Source organism: Pollachius pollachius (genome assembly GCF_949987615.1).
Source record: "Pollachius pollachius genome assembly, chromosome: 9".
In the NCBI taxonomy this organism is placed as follows: Eukaryota; Metazoa; Chordata; class Actinopteri; order Gadiformes; family Gadidae; genus Pollachius; species Pollachius pollachius.
The window spans coordinates 3597343-3619806 of NC_136942.1; the positions used below are offsets into that span (position 1 = coordinate 3597343).

The following is a 22464-nucleotide window of genomic DNA, read 5'->3' on the forward strand; positions in this document are numbered from 1 at the left end:
GTGAATAAACACATAAAAGAGAATGAGTAAATATAAAAGAAAAATATAACCTGTTGGTTCTGTCTCGTAAGATGGCGGCCGGCATGACTTAACATTGCATTCACTATTGCGTGTAAGTGAATACAGGAATATGTATCCATTTAATTGTAACGTGAACTCAGTAGGCAATGTGGTATATGGTTAGCATATAAACATGCTTAGCATTAATCCAACTTTGATCCTGCTAGATGTTGTTGGTATAGCAGCCTAACACATACCAACCAAATTTTCAGTTGAAGAGAGCTAACATCAAACAGCGGCTTGACTTGTCGCAGTACTAGTTTGCTGAACATTCTGTGGGTCCAGCACTTAAAGCTAAAGAATGTATGTTTTGCTGGGCCAGAAGCTTTAGTCCATTGGAAATTCAGGATGGCCATTCCTATTCGCATTGCATCCGTTGGCCCCAACATAGAATAGTTTCATTCAAGATGGCTGAATGACGGCTGAATGATGGTAAAATAAGCACACATTTGTAGTCTGAAATCCATGTGTTCAGGGTTTAATGCCAGACCGTTTAAGTGGTAATATTCATGAATATGTGCTTTGGTAACGGTAATAACTACATATCAGTGATTATTGTTAAGGGAAAAATACCTGCCTAAGTGATCAGACCAGTTGGAGTTTTAATGGTCCAAAAGGCATCTGTGTAGGGCCCACTTCCAACCCAAAAGACACATCCTGTGTCATAGTACAACCTAATAGCGTAAACATGGCCACACAGTTCATAATTGTAGGCACATAATAGTTTGATGCATGTAGATTTTCTTAATTATGTGCACTCGAGTTTGCAATCAGATTATGTATAATATCCTACAGCAGGCAATTAAATAGTTGGCCATCTGGACAACCAACTATCTATTCATTTTAAGGAATGGCTTGACATAAGTGCCATCACCTGCAATATCTTGCAACATACCCATTAATTAATGGTATATAGAATTACTTTTCAAATGTTAAAGCTTGCCTACATAGATAGGCTCCATCCAGCTAAACATGAATGCCTAATTGACTGACTAAAACAGGCTAGCTGTCTTGAACCCATTGCAATATGATTATAACGCTATAGTAACTGTTACTTTGACATCGTTTTCTCGTTGATATTGTAAAAATGTCGTAGGTTACCTTGTAAGTTGTGGCGTGTACATTGCGACGTCAAAGCACAAGGACGCCTGCATTTAAGAAGCATAGCAGCATTGCAATATCAGATATGACATTAGTAATAATATTTTATTTGATCATAATTTAGTTATTAATCGTTCAATTGATTTTTATGATGGGGAGACCTGTTGTGTTGAAAAGTGCTACAGCGTTACGTTACCCATGCGAGACGTGCCAAACAAAGTTTTCATTAGCCTTGGTCAAGCTCGTTGATATACGGTATTACATACGTCCCACTAACTTACAGCTATCTTCAGTCCTCTCGATATGTAGTTCTCTCAACAGAAAACATCCCGTGCATTCTGTACAAGCCCTGTACAGTTAGGTAAGGTTTTGCAATGCAAATTAGGTTTGCGTTTCAATGCAAACCTAACACCAAAAGAATTTGCATAGCCTAAGCATACAACGTAACATAATGTGTTCGTAAAGCGTTAGTAAAGCACGTTTCTTATTCCATACCGTTCTTCTTCCAAGACACATTGTAGGCTATTTGCCTAATCCTAATTGACCAAAAAAGGCCTTATCCATAATTAATATAGAGAGACGAACATGTAAATTACATTCATAGATTAGGCCTATGTCTGTGTTTTAAAGCTGACAGTTCTTTCTGTACTTTCGCTTTAAGTCACTGCATTTTTTTTGTCTTAGGCCTTTGTTGACAGTGGTTGTTATCGGACTTCTAGTCTCCCAATTCCTTATACGTGGACGTTAATGCATTAAACAAGCATCAATCCTTCCCGGCTTCCTTTTTATTCTCCGTAGCCTACTGTAAAGGGCAGGCGTCTCATGGGCTATGTGTGGGGCCAGGCAGATAAGGGGCTTTAAGACAGGGAGTGGAGATAGTTAGATAGTTTGGAGGAGGGGTGAGAGGAGGTGTACGACTAGTGGTGTGTGGCCTTGCACTAAACTTGTCTCGTTGTAGAGAGAGAGAGAGAGCTAGAGAGAGAGAGCTAGAGAGAGAGAGAGAGAGAGAGAGAGAGAGAGAGAGAGAGCTAGAGAGAGAGAGAGAGAGAGAGAGAGAGAGAGCTAGAGAGAGAGAGAGAGAGAGAGAGAGCAGTAGGAAGGACTCGGAAAACGGCATACTGCAACCTCATGCTCTCGTAAAGATCTGGCGAACCGGCACCACTGAAACAGAATAAGACCCACCATCGGGAACAACGATACAAAGCCATCCCGAAGAAGAGAAATAACGGATGATAATAGGGAATAGTTCGGGCTACTTTATTTATTTACAAGTCCTCAAAAGGCAGAAACAGAGTCGCGGTTCAGTCTATGAAAGATTAACTAGCAATATATTTAGCATAAAATAATGTCGAACTCCAATATATGAGGGTTATTAAAGCTTCTGCCAAACAGACAGAGTGAAACTTTAAAGCAGGACTGAAGCGATTGAGCCGAACGGAAATGGAACCGCAGTTGATTTGCTGTGAAGTGGATAGTTTTCGAAGGGCCTACCTCGACAGCAACTTGCTCAATGATAGAGTTCTACACGCGTTGTTACGAGCAGAGGACTACTATCTACCAGCCACCAACTATTTCAAATGCGTCCAAAAAGAAATCGCACCGTACATGAGAAGAATAGTTTCGACATGGATGTTGGAGGTGAGTTGGGACACAGTGGACTAAGTAGAACGCTATCTAGGAATGTATGCATGTCTCCAATTGTGATCCTGTTGATGCACAGTGATGTCAAATAACCCAATACGTTATTCTTAGGCAATATTCTTGTTTTTTTTTGTGTAAACAACTATAAACCAAAGAGGTAGGACTCTTAAATCAATGAAATGACATTAAACGCTTGGCAGCATTTTATAGACATTTCAATAAATGTAATGTCATGTTTTAAGCTCACTTCATTTATTCAATCGTTAAGGTAAGATGTCAGTATGGTTTGCCAAACAGTAAAGGTCCACACGTTTGTTTGAAAGTCCATTCGAGACTTTTAACACGCTGAAGCTCGAAGCTACCGTGGTGTTTTTTTTTTTTCCCTTCTTCCTCGAGACCACGCGCTGCAAGCCTTTGTGTGTTCATTCATGAAGACGCCTGCGCGAGCCAGTCCATTCTCAACTTTATGTTCTCTTCCTCGAAGAGCAGCAGGGCCTATCAGGCCTATCGCTTGATCACACAACGGCGTGGTAGCAAAACATATGCCACCACGGCTAAATCTCGTCGTGTGATTCGTTCAACATCTGGTGTCTTATAATAATATAATAAAACACCTTATCTTATTATATCATCTTTTGTTACACATTGTAAACATTTGGTAACATGAAAGAGAACTGATTCAACTAGCAGCGAAACAATAAAACAAAACTTATATGGGTCCAGTTACTCATTTTATTATTGGTTTTATGACATATTTATCAGACAAACAGCGTCGGAGCCTTTTATAGCAGATGAATAAATTTTAATATCTGATTATTTTAAATAATAAATAGTAAAGTGTCATCTCTTGGCAATATAATTATTACCTTCTGATAAATAGTTAATAAAAGTGTTGTTGTTGACTCAAGTTCACTACTGGTTGTATTGAAGAAAATCTAAACAAACAAAAGGTACTTTAGTCTCACGTTTGTATACAGGTCATCCAGATTCAGTACATAGGCCTGAAGCAAAGTGGTTTTAGTTCTGGCCAATTAGCATACACTTCCATGGAAGGATGTCAGACCTTGCTAGTCTCGTTCACATTCTCTCACCTCTGCTTTTACCATCTAGTCAAGCCCCAAAAGCACTTTATGGACAAAGTCAATTATCACTGATCTATATTGCCCCAAAGACTGCATTTTTTTCAGCCTAGCTCCACACTAGGCAGCTACGGCTTTGGTCAGGGTTTAGTTTGCTGCCACCAAAAGGCACAACCTTTTTTAACAGACTTTTGTTTGAATGAGCAGCAGGAGCAACATGGCCAGTGAACGACCACCTGTAGATGGCAGCAAATACTACGGCGTTTCCTTTGTGGGGAGAAAAATATATATATTTAATCACGTATAATTTCCATTATGCAGAACAGGGATCTGCACCACATGGTCCATTTTAAACGATCACCATTGACTAAGACAAGTTCGAAACCGTTTTGAACCGATTCAACTTGCAACATGTTCTCTTCAGGTCAATAAGTACTGGTCTTCTGCAAGGGCAAACATTGTAAATATTAACAGGTTTTCAGAGTTCCTCAATCTCTTACCGCACACACTAGGAGCAACAATCAACAGGTATTTTACTACCTCCTTCTTCTTGTTCTTCCGGCAGGTGTGTGAGGAGCAGAAGTGCGAGGAGGATGTCTTCCCGCTGGCTATGAACTACTTGGACCGCTTCCTCTCTGTGGAACCCACCAAAAAGGGACACCTACAGCTGCTGGCAGCCGCCTGCATGTTCCTGGCCTCCAAGATGAGGGAAACCATCCCCCTGACCGCCGAGAAGCTCTGCATATACACAGACAACTCTATCTCGCCCGGGCAGCTGCGGGTAGGTTCCAAACGCCGTACCCGTCGCATGCATCGGTTCAGCTCGCAGAAGCTGTGCTCCTGAGGGACATTTCGTCTCAGTGACTTCCCGTGGATAAAATCAGTCTGTTGAATAGTACTAAATATACTAAGTAGTATAAGTATACAGTAAAAAAAAAAAGATTTCAAAAAATAGATCATGGTTCACCAGTTGGCGTATACGCGTATAACGTATATGTATAAAGTATATACATGTCGGTTGCCCTCGGAGTCGTCTCCACCACTTCGCAAACTATTCATACTGCCGTGTTGCTATTCCATAATTTGCCTTATCCCCGAATATCCCATAAACCAAATTGAACTGATGCTTAATGCATGTTTAACTCTATAGAGAGCGCCATAGTGCACAGCTATAGGTTGAAATCTACACAGGAAACCAGGCCACATTCTGTTTCACTTTAAGTGTATGGCATTTCGGGTCGTAAATTTCAACACCGAACTTTAAACATTGCCGCTGCAGTTTGAAGCAGCCGACATTATCTGTTCAATCTGTAGCACAACCCACATAGCATTGTAAGATGCGTTATAAGCAGGCCGGGTGGCTTGAATGTGTAGCATGGGTGGGAATGAGGTGGATGGGGGGGACAAGAGTCTATTTAGTCCATAGACCCAGAACGTGATGTATTATCATGACAGTTACCCCCCCCCCGACATGAAAATCGTCTTGGTATGTTGGTGCCAGGAAGCAATAGAAGGTGCGACATATAAAGCATAACTGTATATTTATTGCATTTTGTCAATGTCAATCTACAAAATGAACTACAATGACACTTTGAAGACAACCACCTAGCCATGCTAAGTTAAATCGCCTCTTCACCAGGGGAAGGGGGTTGTGATGAATACCCTGAAAGCCTATTGGACAGAGAGCATCAGGCCCTCTAGTGTTCACAGCATGTCTCTGCATGTAGCAGAACTTCTCTCTTTGGCTGCTACCTTTACTCACACCCACTCTGTGTTCATTCCTCTCCTAGCAAATGGAGCTGCTGGTTCTGACCAAACTGAAGTGGGACCTGGCTTCTGTGACGCCACTGGATTTCCTCGATCTCTTCATGTCCCGGCTGCCAATCAGAACAGAGAACCGGCCCATTCTCAGGAAGCACGCTCAGACCTTTGTGGCCCTCTGCGCTACCGGTAAGAACCCAGAATGCAATGTGTTTATTGGGCCAACTGTCTTCTTTTTTTCTCGACCCATTTTCATATTTTTCTGTTTCATGCTCTTTATTTTTTCAACCTGGCCCCTCTGGCTAGTGCTTAAATATTAGCATAGTATTGATATCAATATAAGAAGATTCCTTATTATAAAGAATATAGTATATATAGTATTATGTATAAACCTTGAATATAATTTTATTACATTTATAGAGAAAATGAACGGGTTTAACACGGGGGACATCATTTGTTAAATAAACAGACGATGTCATCCAGATGTATGGTTATTCATACCGTTCTCCTCATTCCAGATGTCAAGTTCATCGCCAGCCCCCCCTCCATGGTTGCTGCGGGCAGCCTGGTGGCATCAGTGAAGGGCTTGCAGATGAGGATTGTGGGTAATGCCATGACAGCACAGAATCTGACAGAGAACCTGGCGCAGATCATCAGAAGTGATCCGGTGAGTGAAGCACAGTTGGTCGGTTTTTTTGTCAAAGTGGACCCGCCTACTACTTAAAGACTTACTATACAAAGCCAATCAAGATGAAGATAAAGCTAAAGAACATGAATGCATGCAGCGCAATAGCAAGTTTTTTTTTCTTACATTTAACCAAGATGAGTCCTCACGTTAACATATTATTATTACATGTACATTTAGGGAGCGTTTTATGTGAGTTCTTTCTTTACCATACTATTACTCAAGCCCTTTAAAAATTACCTTTTTTTTTATCAAATAAAGCAGCACCTTCTTACTTCAATGTCCATGGTTCAAGGTTTCAAACTTCTTGATATCACTAAGCTCAGAAGAGTATGTGGAGTGTGCTTATTTTAAAAGAAAGCGTTATCATATTCCAATATATTTCTCGAACTAATTTACATATTAATGGAGCTTGACCTGGTTACTGGTGAATTATACTAAATCTCTCCCTCTCTCTCTCTCTCTCTCTGAAGGACTGTTTGAGGGCATGTCAAGAACAAATCGAGTCGCTGTTTGAAATGAGCCTATGCCAGGCCCAACTACAGACTCAGCAGCCCCACTCGGGAACCACGGCAACCAAGGGAGTGATGGACGGGGAGAGCCAGGAGCTTTCGGCCACGCCCACCGACGTCCGGGACGTCAACATCTGATTGGATGCCGTCTCTCAGTGACAGAGTTTCCACGGATACGGATCATTGGGAGAAGAAGAGAGGGATAGAGAGAGACGTTTGGACTTCTAAAACTAGGTTAATCTTTTCTATCTCAGGCACACGTAAAAGTGCAGGGAAAGGATTCGCTAAATTGTTTTGCTACAACCTCTCTCCGTTCTCGCCACTCCCTAAAAGAGCCACCGCAAAGACAAATATATGTTAACAAAAAGTTATGTTATGGAATTATAGAGTCCGAGAGAGAGGTCATCCTCCTCTGTCATGAGTTTCTCCTATTTATCCATGCGAGCAGTTTGAACTATGTGTGTTAGAAAAAACAATAGCCATATGGACTGGTAAAACGAAGAAAACGACGAAGAAGAGGAAGAACGAAGACATCGATGCCAGCCGCATCGCAGACGCCACTGAAGAACCAGACGTTGGTCTGCTTGGCAGTACAAAGATTAAGCTAAAAGAGAGAAGGACTTTTATTTTGTATTTTTGGATCAAATGATACAGGTGGTTCTATACACCTGCTGTATAATAGAGAGTGTGCAGATTTGGCCAGTAGTGTTTGGCATTACGAGGTAATGTGAGCGTGGAAGTGGATGAAAGATAAAAAAAATATAACTGCCGTGGAATATAAAGAAAAAAACGCAAAAATAAAAATAACAATGAAGCCTTAGTTTATTGATTATCGTTAGATTTATTCAAGGCCTTGGGTACAAAAATAGAGCTTTTGTAATGGATGACAGGTGATGGAAACCTTGCTATTTTGAGATGTTATCCGCGCATGAAATTGTTTATGACTTGTATCCGTGTATGTATGATGATGAAGATGTGTTCTGGACTTTGTAAACACACTACCAGGTTGAAAAGTACATTCCTATGTTTATCTCAGAACACAAGGAAATATATGTATTTTTACATTGAAATTATGGCCTGTGTATTTTTTTCTTTTATTTACTCATTTTTTTAAAATGGGTATCATGGACTGAACATCAAAAGGATAAGATGGAAGTGGTCACTCCAAAGTTCTGATGATCCTGATGATTACACCAGGGTAAATACAGGAAACGTTTTACCCCTAGAGCGCTCAATGGCACAACTGCTGTCAAAGGGACAGGAAAAAATTGCCATGGTTTTGCTACCTTTTATTCAATTGAGCCAAAAAAATAAATCAAAGTTGGGTGAGCAAAAAAGGAAATGTCATAATTGGACAGACCGAGTACAGACCGAGAAGTGATCACTACCAAACTATGAGGTTGTGTTATCTTTGCAGTGTGCTGATACAACCTAGAAGGGCATGTGATTGGGTCAGACTCATTGAGCCAGTTAAAATTTGTTTAAACTGAATGTGCATTATTGAATGGGGGAGCGCCGAGTGTTGCTTCAATTGATAAGTTGACCTGTCTTTGGAATACTCTAGAGAGGAGCACAATTGCCTCAGCTGTCCTACCATATATTAGCTCAACTGTGTTGGTTAAAGTATGCGAACCAAAACATATAATTAATGCTCATCATAGCACTCATCTGCTCAGAGAAAGGCTCAGAACTTGAGGAGGCTAAAGCAATGGTTTTCAAACCTGTTATGTGTACGCTCATTATTTTTTTGAACTATCTAAGATTAATGCAAATAAACACATGCCATCATTTTCTAAACACTGGTCTATAGTTCACTAGCAGCTCTCAACATGTCTGCTTTACATGGTGTCTGAAATCTGCAGTTGCCAGTTTGAGAGTATGTGTACATGTCATATCTTTCCCACCACTTATGCAAATCTTTCACCATCTTCCGGGATTTCCACTATTCAAATAGGCCTACGAATATACAGTATATGGAATGTACATTTTAACCGAAGTTTAGTCTTTCCTGAAGAACCAATAAAGAAAGCTCAAAAGGAAAATAAAAATACATCCATGAATATTATATTAAAAAAAATAATAATTTTATACCCATAGGCCATATTTTGGGTCATTCCAAGGTGGAAGGTAGGAGGGGAAAAGTAAAAAAAATGTTGACGAAATAAAATAAATTTAGAATAAAAGGAGTTACTTAATAAAACATTTCCAACGTCAAACAGTTATTTCTCACAATGCTCTTCAGTGTTAAGGCCTCCTAATATATTTGATGTTCTTCACTTCAAGTAAAATGTATTGATTCTAAAGTCAATAGGCAGATTTTAGTTAAAGCCTCAAAAAAAGATAAAAGTTATTTGTATTAGAACTGTTGGCTGCTATTTTGTGGATGTTTCTGTTTTGGGTAAACAACATTCCTATTCTGTAAAAGGTGTTTAACATAATTTATATACTGAAACACAGCAAGAACAACAATCATATCTTTATGCTGGATAAAGTGCTAACAAAGAAAAAGAGAATGTTCGCAACTGTATTCAAATATAACTTTGTGGGGAGGGTGGAGCCTATCTCCACACACATTCATACCTCTAACTTATTATGGCATATGGCAGTATGCTGTTGTGTTTGAAACTGAAGTAATTAGTTGATATTTTCCAAACTAAATGAGCTTCAACTAGGCTAGGTAATGGGAAAAATAATAATTTGGCAGTTGTTTGATACAGGATATCCAATGAGTTGTGACAGTCTACTGTCCAGTGACCCGTGGCATCTTTAAGTGAGAACCCTCACCCCTAACCCTTTCCCACGGTTTGTGTAACGAGAACACAGTCCATGAGCAGTGTACACATCTGACTATGGAAAGGAAGACGTTTCCTCTGTGAGGATCGGGTTGGTTGGGGGGAGACTGCAGCCCCCTCAGCAGCTGAGATGAAGCGAAGACCTCAATAGAGAAAGCAGCAGTGTTTTGTTGGAAAACACAACCTTAAAATACTACCCGTACATATCCAGTCTGACCTTCTCCGCCATAGTGGTGGAACTTCCTCTGAGGCCCATAGACCTGGGTCGGAGCCAGCATTGGAACTATAGAAGAGCAGCATTAGCCTTGGCCTTGTGCCACTTCTACCTGCCAGCACCTGTCAGAACAGCCCAACATGTTCAGCCCTGGGCGTTCCACCCTGGAAACAAGAACATAATAAAAAGGCTTATCATGAAAAACAGTGGCAGAGGCAAACAGAGGCAACCTATATTGAACTTAGAATGTTGAATATTCTCACACGGAGTGCACCACCGGACAAAGGAAAACAAATATTGTTTGCATGATCTCAAAGGAGCAGACCACTGGCTTGCTTGAACCCAGAGCCTTCTGCCTATGAGGTGTGATTTTTATTTGTTGCCTGGAAAAGTTATAGCCTATTGTCTATAGCAGCTGGGCCATTTGACTTCAAACAGAAAGTTTGTAAGGAATTATCCTGATAATACTGGTTACTGTCACACCCATGACATTATGCCTTTGAGGCATTAGGAGTAAATAATTGTAAGTGCACTTCATATTTAAGTCCCGTTGACATTTTAGTCTGTAAAGTGCATTCCAATTTAAGTACACTTAAAGTACATAAGTTCACATAGGTACTAGAATACTTTTATTAGTGGGGGACCATGGGCGTCAGTTTAGTTTGAAATATGCTGGGGACAGAGACGCATTCGGAAGTGCATTTTCAGAAGTGCTGGGTACAATGAGGATGCACTCTTTTTTCTCTCTTGAGTGCCGGTAATGAAAGGTTCTGAAAGACGGCATACCCATGTAGCTAACTACTAAGGAATAAAATGTATACAAAATCTGTCTGGCACGTTTTGTGAAGAAAACGTTTCCAAAAAGCATCGGACATATGACCCACTATGTTCGGCTCCATGTATCCAAAATTGACAACGTGACATGACATGGCTAAGCTAACAACATAAACAAGAGGAGCTTGGAAGGGAAATCCACTGCGTGTTTAAGTTCAGAAGGGCCAAACGTGTGGCCACACACAGCACTACAAAAGTCGTCAAGATTGAAAAAGAAAGAAATATTTGTTGCACAGCTGAACGCTGTATCACATCATGAGCTGGCTGTTCTCAATTCACAACACGCATTCCATCAAAACTAGCCTACATGAGGCATTCTGACCAAAGCTCATGCACTCCCCCCCACAATTATTCCAGAATTCAAGCAAAGCAAGAATGACCAAAAGTCACTTTGTGTCAACAAGAGACTGACTCCACAGACTATCAATTGCAAGTTAAAACAGCCGAACAACTTGAGTGCAAAAAACACAAAAGACCTCGCCACAGCACCAGCAAATCTTAAGCAATAAATATCGCGTCTTACCTTTATTTATGTGGCAGTGGTCTGTAGATGCATCCCGTGGTGTAGCCTACCACATCCATTTAGTTCAACAGGTTATCCTTCTGATACTGTCCATGGTGATAGCAACCTGCTCTGGTGCTTTTAACCTATGTATTCAGGCTAAAATGACTTGATTGTCTGATGCCTCATTATCCCAGCCAGAGTATTTTTATTATTAGTAATGGCTACTTGCCAAATCGAAAAAAATAACTTCACACGGTGTGTCTTTTTCCAATGTATTTGTTATCATTCGTAGCGTTGATCAGCAGAGAAATAGTTTGCAGAAGTCGTTGACGTCGCTTAGCAAACGAATACGCTTGGGTTGATAAGTTACCGGACTGCGGAGGGATACAAATGACGTGAATCAGAGGCAAAAAAAAACCCACTTTCCTTGACAGCGGTCAAATATGCTGGACGTGAGCGTTCCACTGCATTGAGAAGAGCCGTGTAATAAACAAAAATAATTGACAGCTGAACGTTAGGAAGGCCCATGCAAGTGAATGGAGCAGTCTACAGCATTGAGAAGAGCCGTGTAATAAGTAAGGGATAATGTATAGAACGCCGGTCATTGTCGGGAAAATAAGCCCCGACAGGGGGAACCGGACACCGACGCGCAGCGGAGGTGTCTTGCATCGGCTTCGGGCTTATTTTCGATAATGACCGGCGACGTTCTATACATTATCCCGCTTATTACACGGCTACTTTCCAAAACGAAAAAATAACTTCACATGGTTTGTCTTTTTACAATTTATTTGTTACCAGCATTCGTAGGGTTGATCAGCTGAGAAATAGTCCGCCAAAGACGTTGACGACGCTTAGCAACCGAAGACGCTGGGGTTGACAAGTTACCGGAGTACTTGAGGAGTGATACCAAAGACGTCATTAGAGGCAAAAATTCCTTTGTTCGCCTTGACAGCGGCCAATTATACTTGGTGAATTATCAAATATAATTCACCGCGGAAGTTATGAAGAGCCCATGTAAGTGAACGGAGCATTCCACGGCATTAAGAAGACCCGTGTAATAATCCATAATTATTAAACTCAATTTATTTATTTATTTTTTACAAGTGGTGGGTACAAAATGAATCTTGACTAAATCTGTTGGAGACGCGTCCCCGGCGTAATCGACGCCTATGTGGGGGACACACGTAATACATTTGTGTTGTGTGTCAAACACACTGGTCACGAGAATATCACAGTTCAGTTCTTTAGTATACTAAAAATATATTGTGTCTCTTGCCAGTAATTCAAGTTACTGTTATCCGTAATAGTTAAGGTCTAGCAAGCAAACATTGTTTATCAAACTGAGTCCCTTTCTGCAGCGATTTGATCACACTTGCGACTTGACTACAGACTTGTCACTTGCAATTCCTAATTAATACATTTAATAATAGTAGATATCCTAGTTATAGTTATAATAGACTTCAATTAAAAAATAACTAACATTCTTTAGGGAATACTATTTAATATTGACTAATACTGGTCAGTATAAACTGTCCCAGAACTTTTACTTTGAGAAGAGCAACGAGCCGTTTCAGTCTGTCCCGTCAAGTGAGAGCATTGGGGACCACTTGGGGCTGTCAAGTTTATGAAATGCATACAACAATAAACTACTTTCATTTAAGTGCACTTACATTTTAGTTAAATTACATTTTATGTTAAGTGACATAAATATTTAAGTTAAATTCAGATTAAAAACATTTCATTTGAAATGTGGCGTCTTTTGAAAAGGGTTTATCCTTATTTCGATTTTAGTCAACATCCAACTGTACAGCAGGTGGCGCCAGAGGCAAAAGCTGGATTTCACTGCCCTAGACCATCGTCATAGAGTGGCGAAGTCACGCCCTTTCCGGTAGAGCCCATGAGATCGAAAAATATGAATGGTTTTCGATGGAGAGAAAGTAATTATTTTCTGGTCCCAGTCTTTATATGCCCTGGATAACACATATGTTGTGTGTGGATTTAAATTATAATTTTTCATGTCAAGAGTTTGACCGTTTATTGTGCAATTGTTCAGTTAAAGGCTGTAGAGAAAACAATAAGACTACACGTCTCGTATGTGCAATTGTGCAATTGTTCAGTTAAAGGCTGTAGAGAAAACACAATAAGACTACACGTCTCGTATGTGACGTCACGCTCCCTGCGACTGGCGTGGACAAGACCGACAATTTCCCCATCGGCATAACTGAAACTCTCAACATGCCCCGACTTATAATGGTTTTCACCTCCGATGCTGTTATCCTCCCCTTGGAAAAAAGCGGTGAAGTGGAGCAGAGAGATCGCCATGTCTGTACCAGAGTGGTGGTGACGTATATCATTCGCGTCAGTGGCAGCAAGGGGTTGTAGTTCACAAAGCGGCCTCACACAAAACCTAACATTATCAAACTTCTTCGCGAAATTTCTTAGTTTTCTTTGCATGAAAAATGATCAGTTAAATCCAAAAACAACATATGTGTAATCCAGGGCATATAAAGACTGGGACCAGAAAATAATTACTTTCTCTCCATTGAAACCCATTCATATTTTTCGATCTCATAGGTCCCATGGGCTCTTTCCAGTCGACGAAGACTGAAGGATTTAATTTGAGAAAACTTAACAACATTTAAACTCTGCTTGATTTTTTCTGAGCCAAAAAAAACCCAACATCAAAAATGTAGGCTACCTCACTTTTTAACAATTTAGATGTGTGTTAGCAACAGCCCACACAAGCAATCAAAAAACAAGAACACATTCGAAGAAAAGACGAAAAAACAAGTTTAATTTCATGTTTCAATTTCATCATTCACAACGTTTTAAACTCCTTCCCTCACATCCATTCATTCATTGTACAAATCTACCATGAACACATTTATTTAAAAAGCCTCTTCCCCTTGAGATTCACCTGTGACCCTCCCATAACAGCCACACATTGCACAGGCTTTTCTTTTTATTCATGGGTTTGCGGAGGGAAAGATTTAGAAATAACTCCCGTAAACAGAATGGAGGGTCAAAGAAACAGTTCAAATAAAATAAAAACCGGCCATTACCTACTCCCCGCCGTGCCATGAATGCCAATATTAGGCAGAAGTGAACCAAGAGTCCATTCTCTTTCATTGCTTTGTGATAACCCATTATAGCACTGCGTGACCAACACACCCTGCCATGGGAGATAGTGAAACACTTAGTAATGACTCTTTGCTGAATAGACATTGTGTATCAACCGTGGCGAGCAGTCACGCCAGCTGAACCCAGATGTATAGACAGGTCAGCGGCGTCGTGCTTTGAGGAAATCGAATACAGTTGTTTTGCACATGGCATGCGTTCTCCGGCGATCAGGATGGGAGTAAAACACCCACCGACTGCAACCCTCTCAAGGTCCCAGTCTGCTCTTCACCAGCCGTCGAGGGGCTCTCAGCGTCGAGGGACTACTCCAGAAGGCCAGCATCTGCATCATCTTTAGATTCTGTCATGAATGTTAGTCGGATAATGTGTGGCCCGGTTGGTTTCCATAGTGATCAGCTGGGGGGAGGAGCATCATCCAATGCCGCGCAAGGCCCGCTGTGGAGTTCACACATCTAGGAGCACATCTGGCGCCCCCCAGAGGACAACGCTCAACAGCCATAGACTTAAGTATTCGCAATAATTATAATAACAATAACAATAATAATATTGGATATTGTCTAAAACCTACATTTCAAAGTTCTCCTCTTTTCTTTCTTCAAAAAAAATCCCCCCCAAAAAACAAAAAACAAATATATATATATTTATATTTATATAATGGAAGTTGTTAACTTCCCTTCGGATTTATTTTGTTTTATTCTGGCTAAATAGGTAACTTAAATATTTACAATGATTATTTTACAACCATTGGCCCAGCCCGTCGAAGATAAAGTCTTTGTGGTTTCTTCTTCTGTAGAATAAAAAGCAGGTTGAGGGACGAAGGGAAGGAGGGCCCCAAGGTGGGTGGGGCTTGTTCCAGAGAGAGAGATGGCGATTGGTCGGAGTACTTTATGCTCATTAAAGGTCCTGCAGGAGGCTATCAAGTCCAGTCCTGGCTGACCGAGTTCATCCCGCCCACTGCACACTGATTGGTCCACAGGGTCATTGGTCCTGTGTTCTGTGTATAATATATCCTGCTGCCTTTGGTCGGTCTCACAACAGGGCACACACATGCACGCACGCACACATACACAAACACACACATGACACACACACACAAGCACACACACTAGCGTGCCCTATGTGTCATGCACCGTTATCCATCCAACCCAGCACATGCACACCTGGCTCGACCAATCAGGGTTCAGACCATCAGTGTTATTATTAGAAATATCAGGTGTGCAAAGTTGGAAGAGGAAGGAGAGACCCCAAAATACAGACATCCCCAAATTATGGTCTGACGAGAACACACACACACACACAAGCCCACACACACACACACACACACAAGCCCCCACACACACACACACACACAAGCCCCTCCCCCCCCCCACACACACACACACACGTCCAAGCATCCTTAGGATGTCCCTTCCCTCCTCGTCCTCGTCCTCTACATCCTTCCTCCCCCGGTTCACATGGCGACCAGCTGTCCCAGGACCATCCTGAACTGCTGCGTGCAGCCCGCGAGCTCACGCACGCGCTCCACCATGTCGCGGCCGGAGCCCGCCGCCGGGTACTGCAGCGCCGCCGTCTTGGTGCTCAGCACAATCTCCTTCAGCTTGTCGCACAGCGCGTTGCTGGTCGCCGCCACGCGGGCGCGCACGTCCGGCGAGCGCGCCTGCCGCGACAGCGTGTCGCCGATGAACACCAGCTTGTGCGCGCTGAGGATGACGAACTTGCTGTGCGCCACGAAGATCTTGGGCGGCTGGTTGGCGCCCACGGCGGCGAAGAAGGCGTCCACCGCGTTGGTCACCGTGGTGACGTTGTGCTCGCACTGCTCCTGGTAGAAGAGAAGCAGCTGCCGGTCGCCCGTGCACAGCTTGGAGGCCGCTCCGCCGCGGGAGGGCGGCGCGGAGGCAGCGGGCGCGTGGGGGTGCGGGACCCAGCCCGACATGTCGTTGTTGATGGGCTGGCTGACCTCGTGCTCCAGCCGCTCAAACTGCTTGATCTGGTGGTCAAATGGTAAATGGTAAATGGACTGCAATCACGTAGCGCTTTTGTCCGAGGCGCTGTACAACGTCGCCCGACATTCAGCCATTCGTGCACCCATTCGCACACCGACGGCGGTGTCGACCACGCAAGCCGACGGCCGGCTCGTCGGGAGCAGTCAGGGTGAGGTGCCTTCGCTCAGGGACACCTCGACACCCGGACACTAGGAGGAGCCGGGGATCGAACTAGAAACCTTGCGGTTACCAGCCAACCCCGTAGTTGGCCGGTAACCCTCTACCTCTTAAGCTACTGCCGCCCCCGGGAAGGGGGCGGGGGAGAGAGAGGGAGAGAGGGAGGGAGTGAGAAGAGAGTGGGAGAGAGGGAGGGAAGGAAGGAGGGAGGGAGGGAGGGAGAGTAGAGTAGAGAGAGGAAGGGAGGGAGAGTACAGAGAGGGAGGGAGAGTAGAGAGGGAGAGAGGATGATACGATAAACCTCTGGAATTCACTGCTCCACTAACAACACTACAATAACACTATTACACTACTAGGACAGACTAACAAAACGCTGCACTAAAAACAACACAAGTTACACACTAAAATAACACTAACACACACAAACGTGCCCTTACCTGCTGCTGTTCCAGCTGCGCCTTGCTCTGACGAATGATGTTGCCTTTTTCAAGAAGCTGTTTTTGGTTCTTCTCAAACTCTTCCTTTCCCTGGGGATTGGGGAGAACACGTTAACACCCGGGGAATAAAATCTCTGCATTCATCATTGAACAGGTCTTTTAATGGCGGACGGCAGTGTTGTCTTCAAAGAGAGCTAGGCTCCTCATGACTGTGTGTGGGTTAAACATTTTAATACTGTATCACATAATGATCATCGTCTTTTATTCATGTTAAATGAATGAAATGTAACGTCTTCGAATATATAGACGGTATTACACTTCATTATTATTTCAATTTCAATTTCAATTACATTTTCATTATAATGAGGCCATAGGTGGTAAAAAACCAAACAGATGATCTATTGCTTGTTCGTAGGTTGTCCAGGTGTGTGCACGTGTCCGGGTGTGTGCACGTGTCCGGTTGTGTGCACGTATCCCGGTGTGTGCACGTATCCGGCTGTGTGCACGTATCCCGGTGTGTGCACGTGTACGGGTGTGCCCGTGCACGTACCTGCAGGTGCACGTAGTCGTAGTCCTCCATCCAGCCCTCCTCGGTGGTCTCGTAGGGCCCGCCCCCCTCCTCCTCCGCCGGGGTGAACTTGGGCGGCGAGGGGAGGGGCCTGGCCTGAATGTTCACCCTCTCCCCTCCCTGATAGGCCGGGCCGCCCGAGCCCGGGTGACCTCCGACCTCCCCGGGTATGGGCGGGAGCGGCAGCTGCTGCTGCTGCTGCTGCTGCTGCTGCAGCCGCCCCGAGCGCTTGAAGAGCAGCGAGGCGTTGCCGTGCAGGAACGACGCCAGCTGCTTGGTGTCGTCCGGAACGCCGCGGGCCGTCAGGATGAGCCGGTCCAGGTCGTCGGGGCCGCCGCCCCCGGGGGTCGGCCCCGAGCCCACCACCAGCGCGGCGGGCGCCCAGCCCAGCGCGTCCAGGCCCTGCCCGCTGCCGACCAGGCTCTGAAACACCTCCTCCATCTTGCCCACCTGCCGGCCGAGCTTGGCCTGCAGCGAGCGGTCAGTGGCCTGGCCGGCGTTGGCCACCGCGCCCCGCGCGAACTCCAGGAAGTCCCGCACGGCGTTGCGCACGCGCTCCGAGGCCTGCCGCACGGCGGGGAGGTTGCCCTCCAGGTTGCCGGGGCGCCGCCAGCCGCCCACGATGAAGGACATGAGCAGGGAGACGCTGGACTCCACGGCCTGCTGCAGCCGGGACAACCGCTCCATGGCCTGCTCCAGGGCCAGCACCAGGGGCGTCCCGGGGAGCCCTGCGGGGGCGGCGGAGTCGCGCACCGGCACCAGGTCCAGGGAGCAGCTGGAGTGGGTGCTGCGGTTGCTGCCGGTGCTGGACGCCGACAGCCTCTTGAAGGACACGGTGAGGTCGTCGCCGGGGAGGTGGGGGTCCCGGACCACCTGAGACGGAGGGACACGCTTGTTGATTGATTGATGTTCAATTCTTTATTGACACATGAGCGTAAGTAAGCATACACAGGAACGTCAGGTCGAAAGGATGACACAAAAAAGCCCACGGGCTTATTTCCATTGTGGTCCCTGTTGATACAGTGGCCTCCAAACACTGAGTGCTTTACGTAGGCAGGAAGCACATCTTTTTTATGACACTTAAAGGTACGGAAGAGGATTAGGGCCACTCATAAAAAATAAATAAAGTTCTGACTTTATTCTCAGAATTCTGACATTAAAGTCAGAACTACCTGTAAGGACCGACCTCCGTGGGAGAGACACTTTGCTTTATGCAGTTGGAGGAAACCACGGGCAGAGTGGCCAGTAGCCCTAGCCTACTGGTGCCAAGATGTCTTCCCTTAGCGACTTCTTGGGGTTCGAGGGGTTCCAGAAGATGTTCCAGCTTCACTCACCAAAAGGTGAGTGAAACTGGAACGTGTGTTGTTTCAGTGCCGGTTTTTTTCATTCTATTATTCTCAGAATTCTGAGATTAATGTCAGAATTCTGAGTTTAAAGTCAGAATTCTGAGAATAAAGTCAGAACTTAATTTATTTCTTTGTGTGGCCCTAATCCTCTTCCGTATAAAGGATTTGCAAAGTAAAAAAAAAAAAAAAAGGGAACATTTATTCCCCATCTCATCTAAGTATGAAAAGTTATAAAGGTGTTGACCGATGCACCTATAGATATGTTCTTTGTTAATATAAACCGAAAGTGCATGCATCTTAGAATAAATATCATTATAATTAAAGGCGACATATTATACCACCAGGTGTGAGTGTGATTAGCCGGTAGCCCATTTTGAAAATCTGCCTCTTCTGACATCACAAGCGGGGGTGTCCACCTAGATGTACGACGGAGGGATGGGCAACGTTTGCTTCAATCCACTGGGTGGGCTGGTAGACTGATCTATCCAGCACACATCTAGGAGGACACGCCCACTAGTGATGTCAGAAGAGGCCGATTTTCAAAACGGCTTGTAACGGCTGATCACACTCACACCTGGTGGTACAATATGTCACCTTTGATCTTATCATTTGACCAGCTCTTCTTCTAAGGTTCTGAGCCGTTGTGTGTGCTGCCAGGTGCGGCGCCCCCTACCTGCGGCGGAATGTCGTAGATGTAGTCCCCGCCCCTCTCCTCCTCCTTCTCCAGCCTCTCGCGGGGGAAGTCGTAGATGTCCTGGGTCATGTGACCTCCTGCCGACCGCAAGCTAGCGGGGATGTCGTAGATGTCCTGACCTCCTCCTCCTCCTCCTCCACCTCCTCCACCTCCTCCTCCGCCGCCGCCGCCGCCGCCGCCGCCGCTCCGGTCGCCGTGGAAACGCTTCTCCACCAGGGCGGGGGGCGGGACATCGTACACGTCCTCGGGGATGGGGGGCTCGTCGTCGTCCTCGTTGAGGTGGTCGCCGTGGTAACCGGGGCCCGAGCCCTGGTGGGCCTTGAGTTTGGCGAAGTGCGGCGGAACGTCATAGGTCTCGTCCCGGAGCGCCGGACCCCCGTCGGGAACGTCTTTGCTCACGGAGGGCGGGAAGTCATACACCTGGGGAGAGAGAGAGAGAGAGAGAGAGAGAGAGAGAGAGACAGAGTGAGTTCAGGTCTCTGTCACAGTTTTAGGATTACATTTGATTATTATTTTTACAAGTAATATCTGTTTTAGTCCGCAGTTGCAAGATGGGCAACCTTATCACATATAGACCTCGAAAAGGATTCATGATTCAGTTATTTAGCAGTCACTTATATCTTAAGTAACTTGTAAAGTAACAGTGATTTAAAATACATGTCTCTCACACACACACACACACACACACACACACACACACACACACACACACACACACACACACACACACGATTGCAGTACCGATTGCTGTGAAAGGAGTGTGCTCTTGTCTGTGCTGGGAGGGGTGTCATAAATGTCGTGGCCACTAGAGGGGCCCTTGGCCACCATGGGTGGAGTGTCGTACACCTAGAGAGAGAGAGAGAGAGAGGAGGTGAGCAGACTGGCAGAGGGGGAGTCACAACAAGGCAATGGTTCATGATAAGGTTGAATAAGTGAATACAGAACACGGGTGCATGTGTATGTGCAGAAAACAACAGGAGCCATTAAAGATATCGCTAGGTAAGAGTGATATTTCGATGTAAATCGTGCCGGGTTAGGTTGACTTCATTCGTGTAAAACATCTATGAGTTGTGTATAATGTGATGTTTATACACCAATAACCATGAACATACAACGCCACACAGCCACATGCAAGCCCACATGTACGCACACACACACACACACACACACACACACACACACACACACACTCAGAACATATCTGACATTAGGGAGTGGAGGGCTAATCTATGCTTGAAAAAAGGGACATTACACACACACCAATGATCACGTGCACACAAACACACACACACACACAGTGGTGGTGCGTAAAGTGAGTAATTCAATTAGGCTTTGGGTGGTTTAGTGCATTAAGTCCACGGCCATTTGTCTGGGCACAGAAACCGTAACCGGGGAGAGAGGATGGAGGGTGGAGAGAAAGAGGAGAGAACGGAGAGAACAAAGAGAAGGAGGGAGGAGAAGGAGGAGAAGGAGGAGGAGGAGGGCGAAACAATGAATTTGAAGTGAATTATGAAAAGAGAGAGAGTTAGTCTGAGAGAGAGCGAGAGAGAGAGAGTCTGAGAAGGAGAGAGAGAGAGAGAGAGAGAGCGAGAGAGAGAAAGAGAGAGAGAGAGACAGAGAGAGAGAGAGAGAGAGGGGGGGGGGGGGCGAGATTAATCATGCAGGGAGAACCAAGGGAGGTGGAAGAGAAACGAAACGAAGGACGAGTCATAAATGAGGAGAGAATAAGGGAGGCGAGAAGAAGGCAGTCGCAGGCTATCGCTAATGCTAAGGAACAGTGTTTGAGCAAACCTGGTCCGCGGGTCACCGCATGTGTATGGGAGAAATGCAACGCAGGGTTGTTCAAATTAAATTAAAATAATAAGATTTGTCCATTTGTCTCTACATGAAGAGATAATGTTTTAGGGTTCTCAATCTTCCACACTCTTTGGTATGGTTCCATCAGGAGAGCCTTCCAGAGAATGTTCTCCCTCAGTCTCTGTCTCTCTCTGTGTCTGTCTCTCAATGTAAGTCTTTATTCTCATGCTCTCTGTGTCTTTCTGCAGACATCCTGTCTCCGTGGCCCTTTGACCTTTCCCTTTCCTCACAAACGAAGACGCAGGCACATGCTCAGACACACAACCCCAGCGTACCCAGCTATAGGGCTCTCTCTCTCTCTCTCTCTCTCTCTCTCTCACACACTCTCACTCTCTCTCTCTCTCTCTCGCTCTCTCTCTCTCTCTCTCTCTCTCTCTCTCACACACTCTCACTTTCTGGAACCCAGCTGTAGCACTCACGCACATACACGCACACACAGACACACACACAGACACACACACAGACACACACTAGATGTGTGTGTTAGATGAATGCAGTCTGTGCACAACATTGAATGTATAATTTATAGGGAACATTGAAGAACAGACGTAAAAGATTTTTCCGAACCCTAAAATGTGCGATGCTCAGTCAGAGGAGTATTTAGAGACGTCTCAAAAAAATCCAATGGAAATCAAAAAACACAGAAACCGGCTAGAAGCAGCCGTTAAGCACTAGCTTTTCCGGTGGCCTCGTCTCCTGTGCTATGACTGGCTGTGCCTCGCTGTCACTCACCTGTGTGTTGTACTGCTGGCGGGTGGGCGGGACATCGTATATGTCCTGGTGTCTCGGGGGGACGACGTCGTACTCGTCCTGCTCCGACTTCAGAGTGTCGTACACGTAAACCTGGCCTACCCGGGTCGGGACCACCACCTAGAGGGGCGAGAGAGAGAAAGAGAGAGAGCGAGAGAGAGAGAGAGAGAGAGGGGACGAGAGAGAGAGAGAGAGGGGGACGAGAGAGAACGAGAGAGTGAGAGTTTGTCCTTTTTAAAAAAATATATGCTCGGTTGGCCTAGACATTTATACATATTCAGTGTTCTCTCAACACAATACGCATTATCACAAACAAACACACACACACACA

At 44.8% G+C, this 22464-nt stretch overlaps 2 protein-coding genes across 3 annotated transcripts in view; one reads left to right on the top strand and one right to left on the bottom strand.

Annotated features, from left to right (window-relative positions):
• The first annotated feature begins 2192 nt into the window (after positions 1–2192).
• LOC307081000 (G1/S-specific cyclin-D1-like) lies at positions 2193–8611 on the top strand. Its single transcript, XM_079744006.1, has 5 exons — positions 2193–2799; positions 4447–4662; positions 5672–5831; positions 6161–6309; positions 6801–8611. The coding sequence occupies exons 1-5, from the start codon at positions 2602–2604 to the stop codon at positions 6975–6977; spliced, it is 900 nt and encodes a 299-aa protein (XP_079600132.1). The 5' UTR covers positions 2193–2601; the 3' UTR covers positions 6978–8611.
• A 7128-nt stretch (positions 8612–15739) lies between these two features.
• The window catches only part of bcar1 (BCAR1 scaffold protein, Cas family member), a 65839-nt gene continuing 59114 nt past the window's right edge, over positions 15740–22464 (bottom strand). For both annotated transcript variants that reach the window (XM_079743350.1, XM_079743349.1), the window contains exons 3-8: positions 22116–22253; positions 20268–20372; positions 19506–19946; positions 17469–18359; positions 16919–17008; positions 15740–16309 (exon numbers count right to left, since the gene is read on the bottom strand). In XM_079743350.1, coding sequence (XP_079599476.1) covers positions 15773–16309; positions 16919–17008; positions 17469–18359; positions 19506–19946; positions 20268–20372; positions 22116–22253 — 2202 coding nt within the window. In that variant the 3' untranslated portion in view covers positions 15740–15772. The remainder of the gene's footprint in view (positions 16310–16918; positions 17009–17468; positions 18360–19505; positions 19947–20267; positions 20373–22115; positions 22254–22464) is intronic.

Bases quoted from the DNA above. Each gene is read 5' to 3' on its own strand.
- LOC307081000 (XM_079744006.1), top strand. From the start codon at position 2,602: ATGGAACCGCAGTTGATTTGCTGTGAAGTGGATAGTTTTCGAAGGGCC. The intron at 2,800-4,446 runs GTGAGTTGGGAC...TTCTTCCGGCAG, and splicing joins TTTCGACATGGATGTTGGAG to GTGTGTGAGGAGCAGAAGTG. The intron at 5,832-6,160 runs GTAAGAACCCAG...TCCTCATTCCAG, and splicing joins TGTGGCCCTCTGCGCTACCG to ATGTCAAGTTCATCGCCAGC.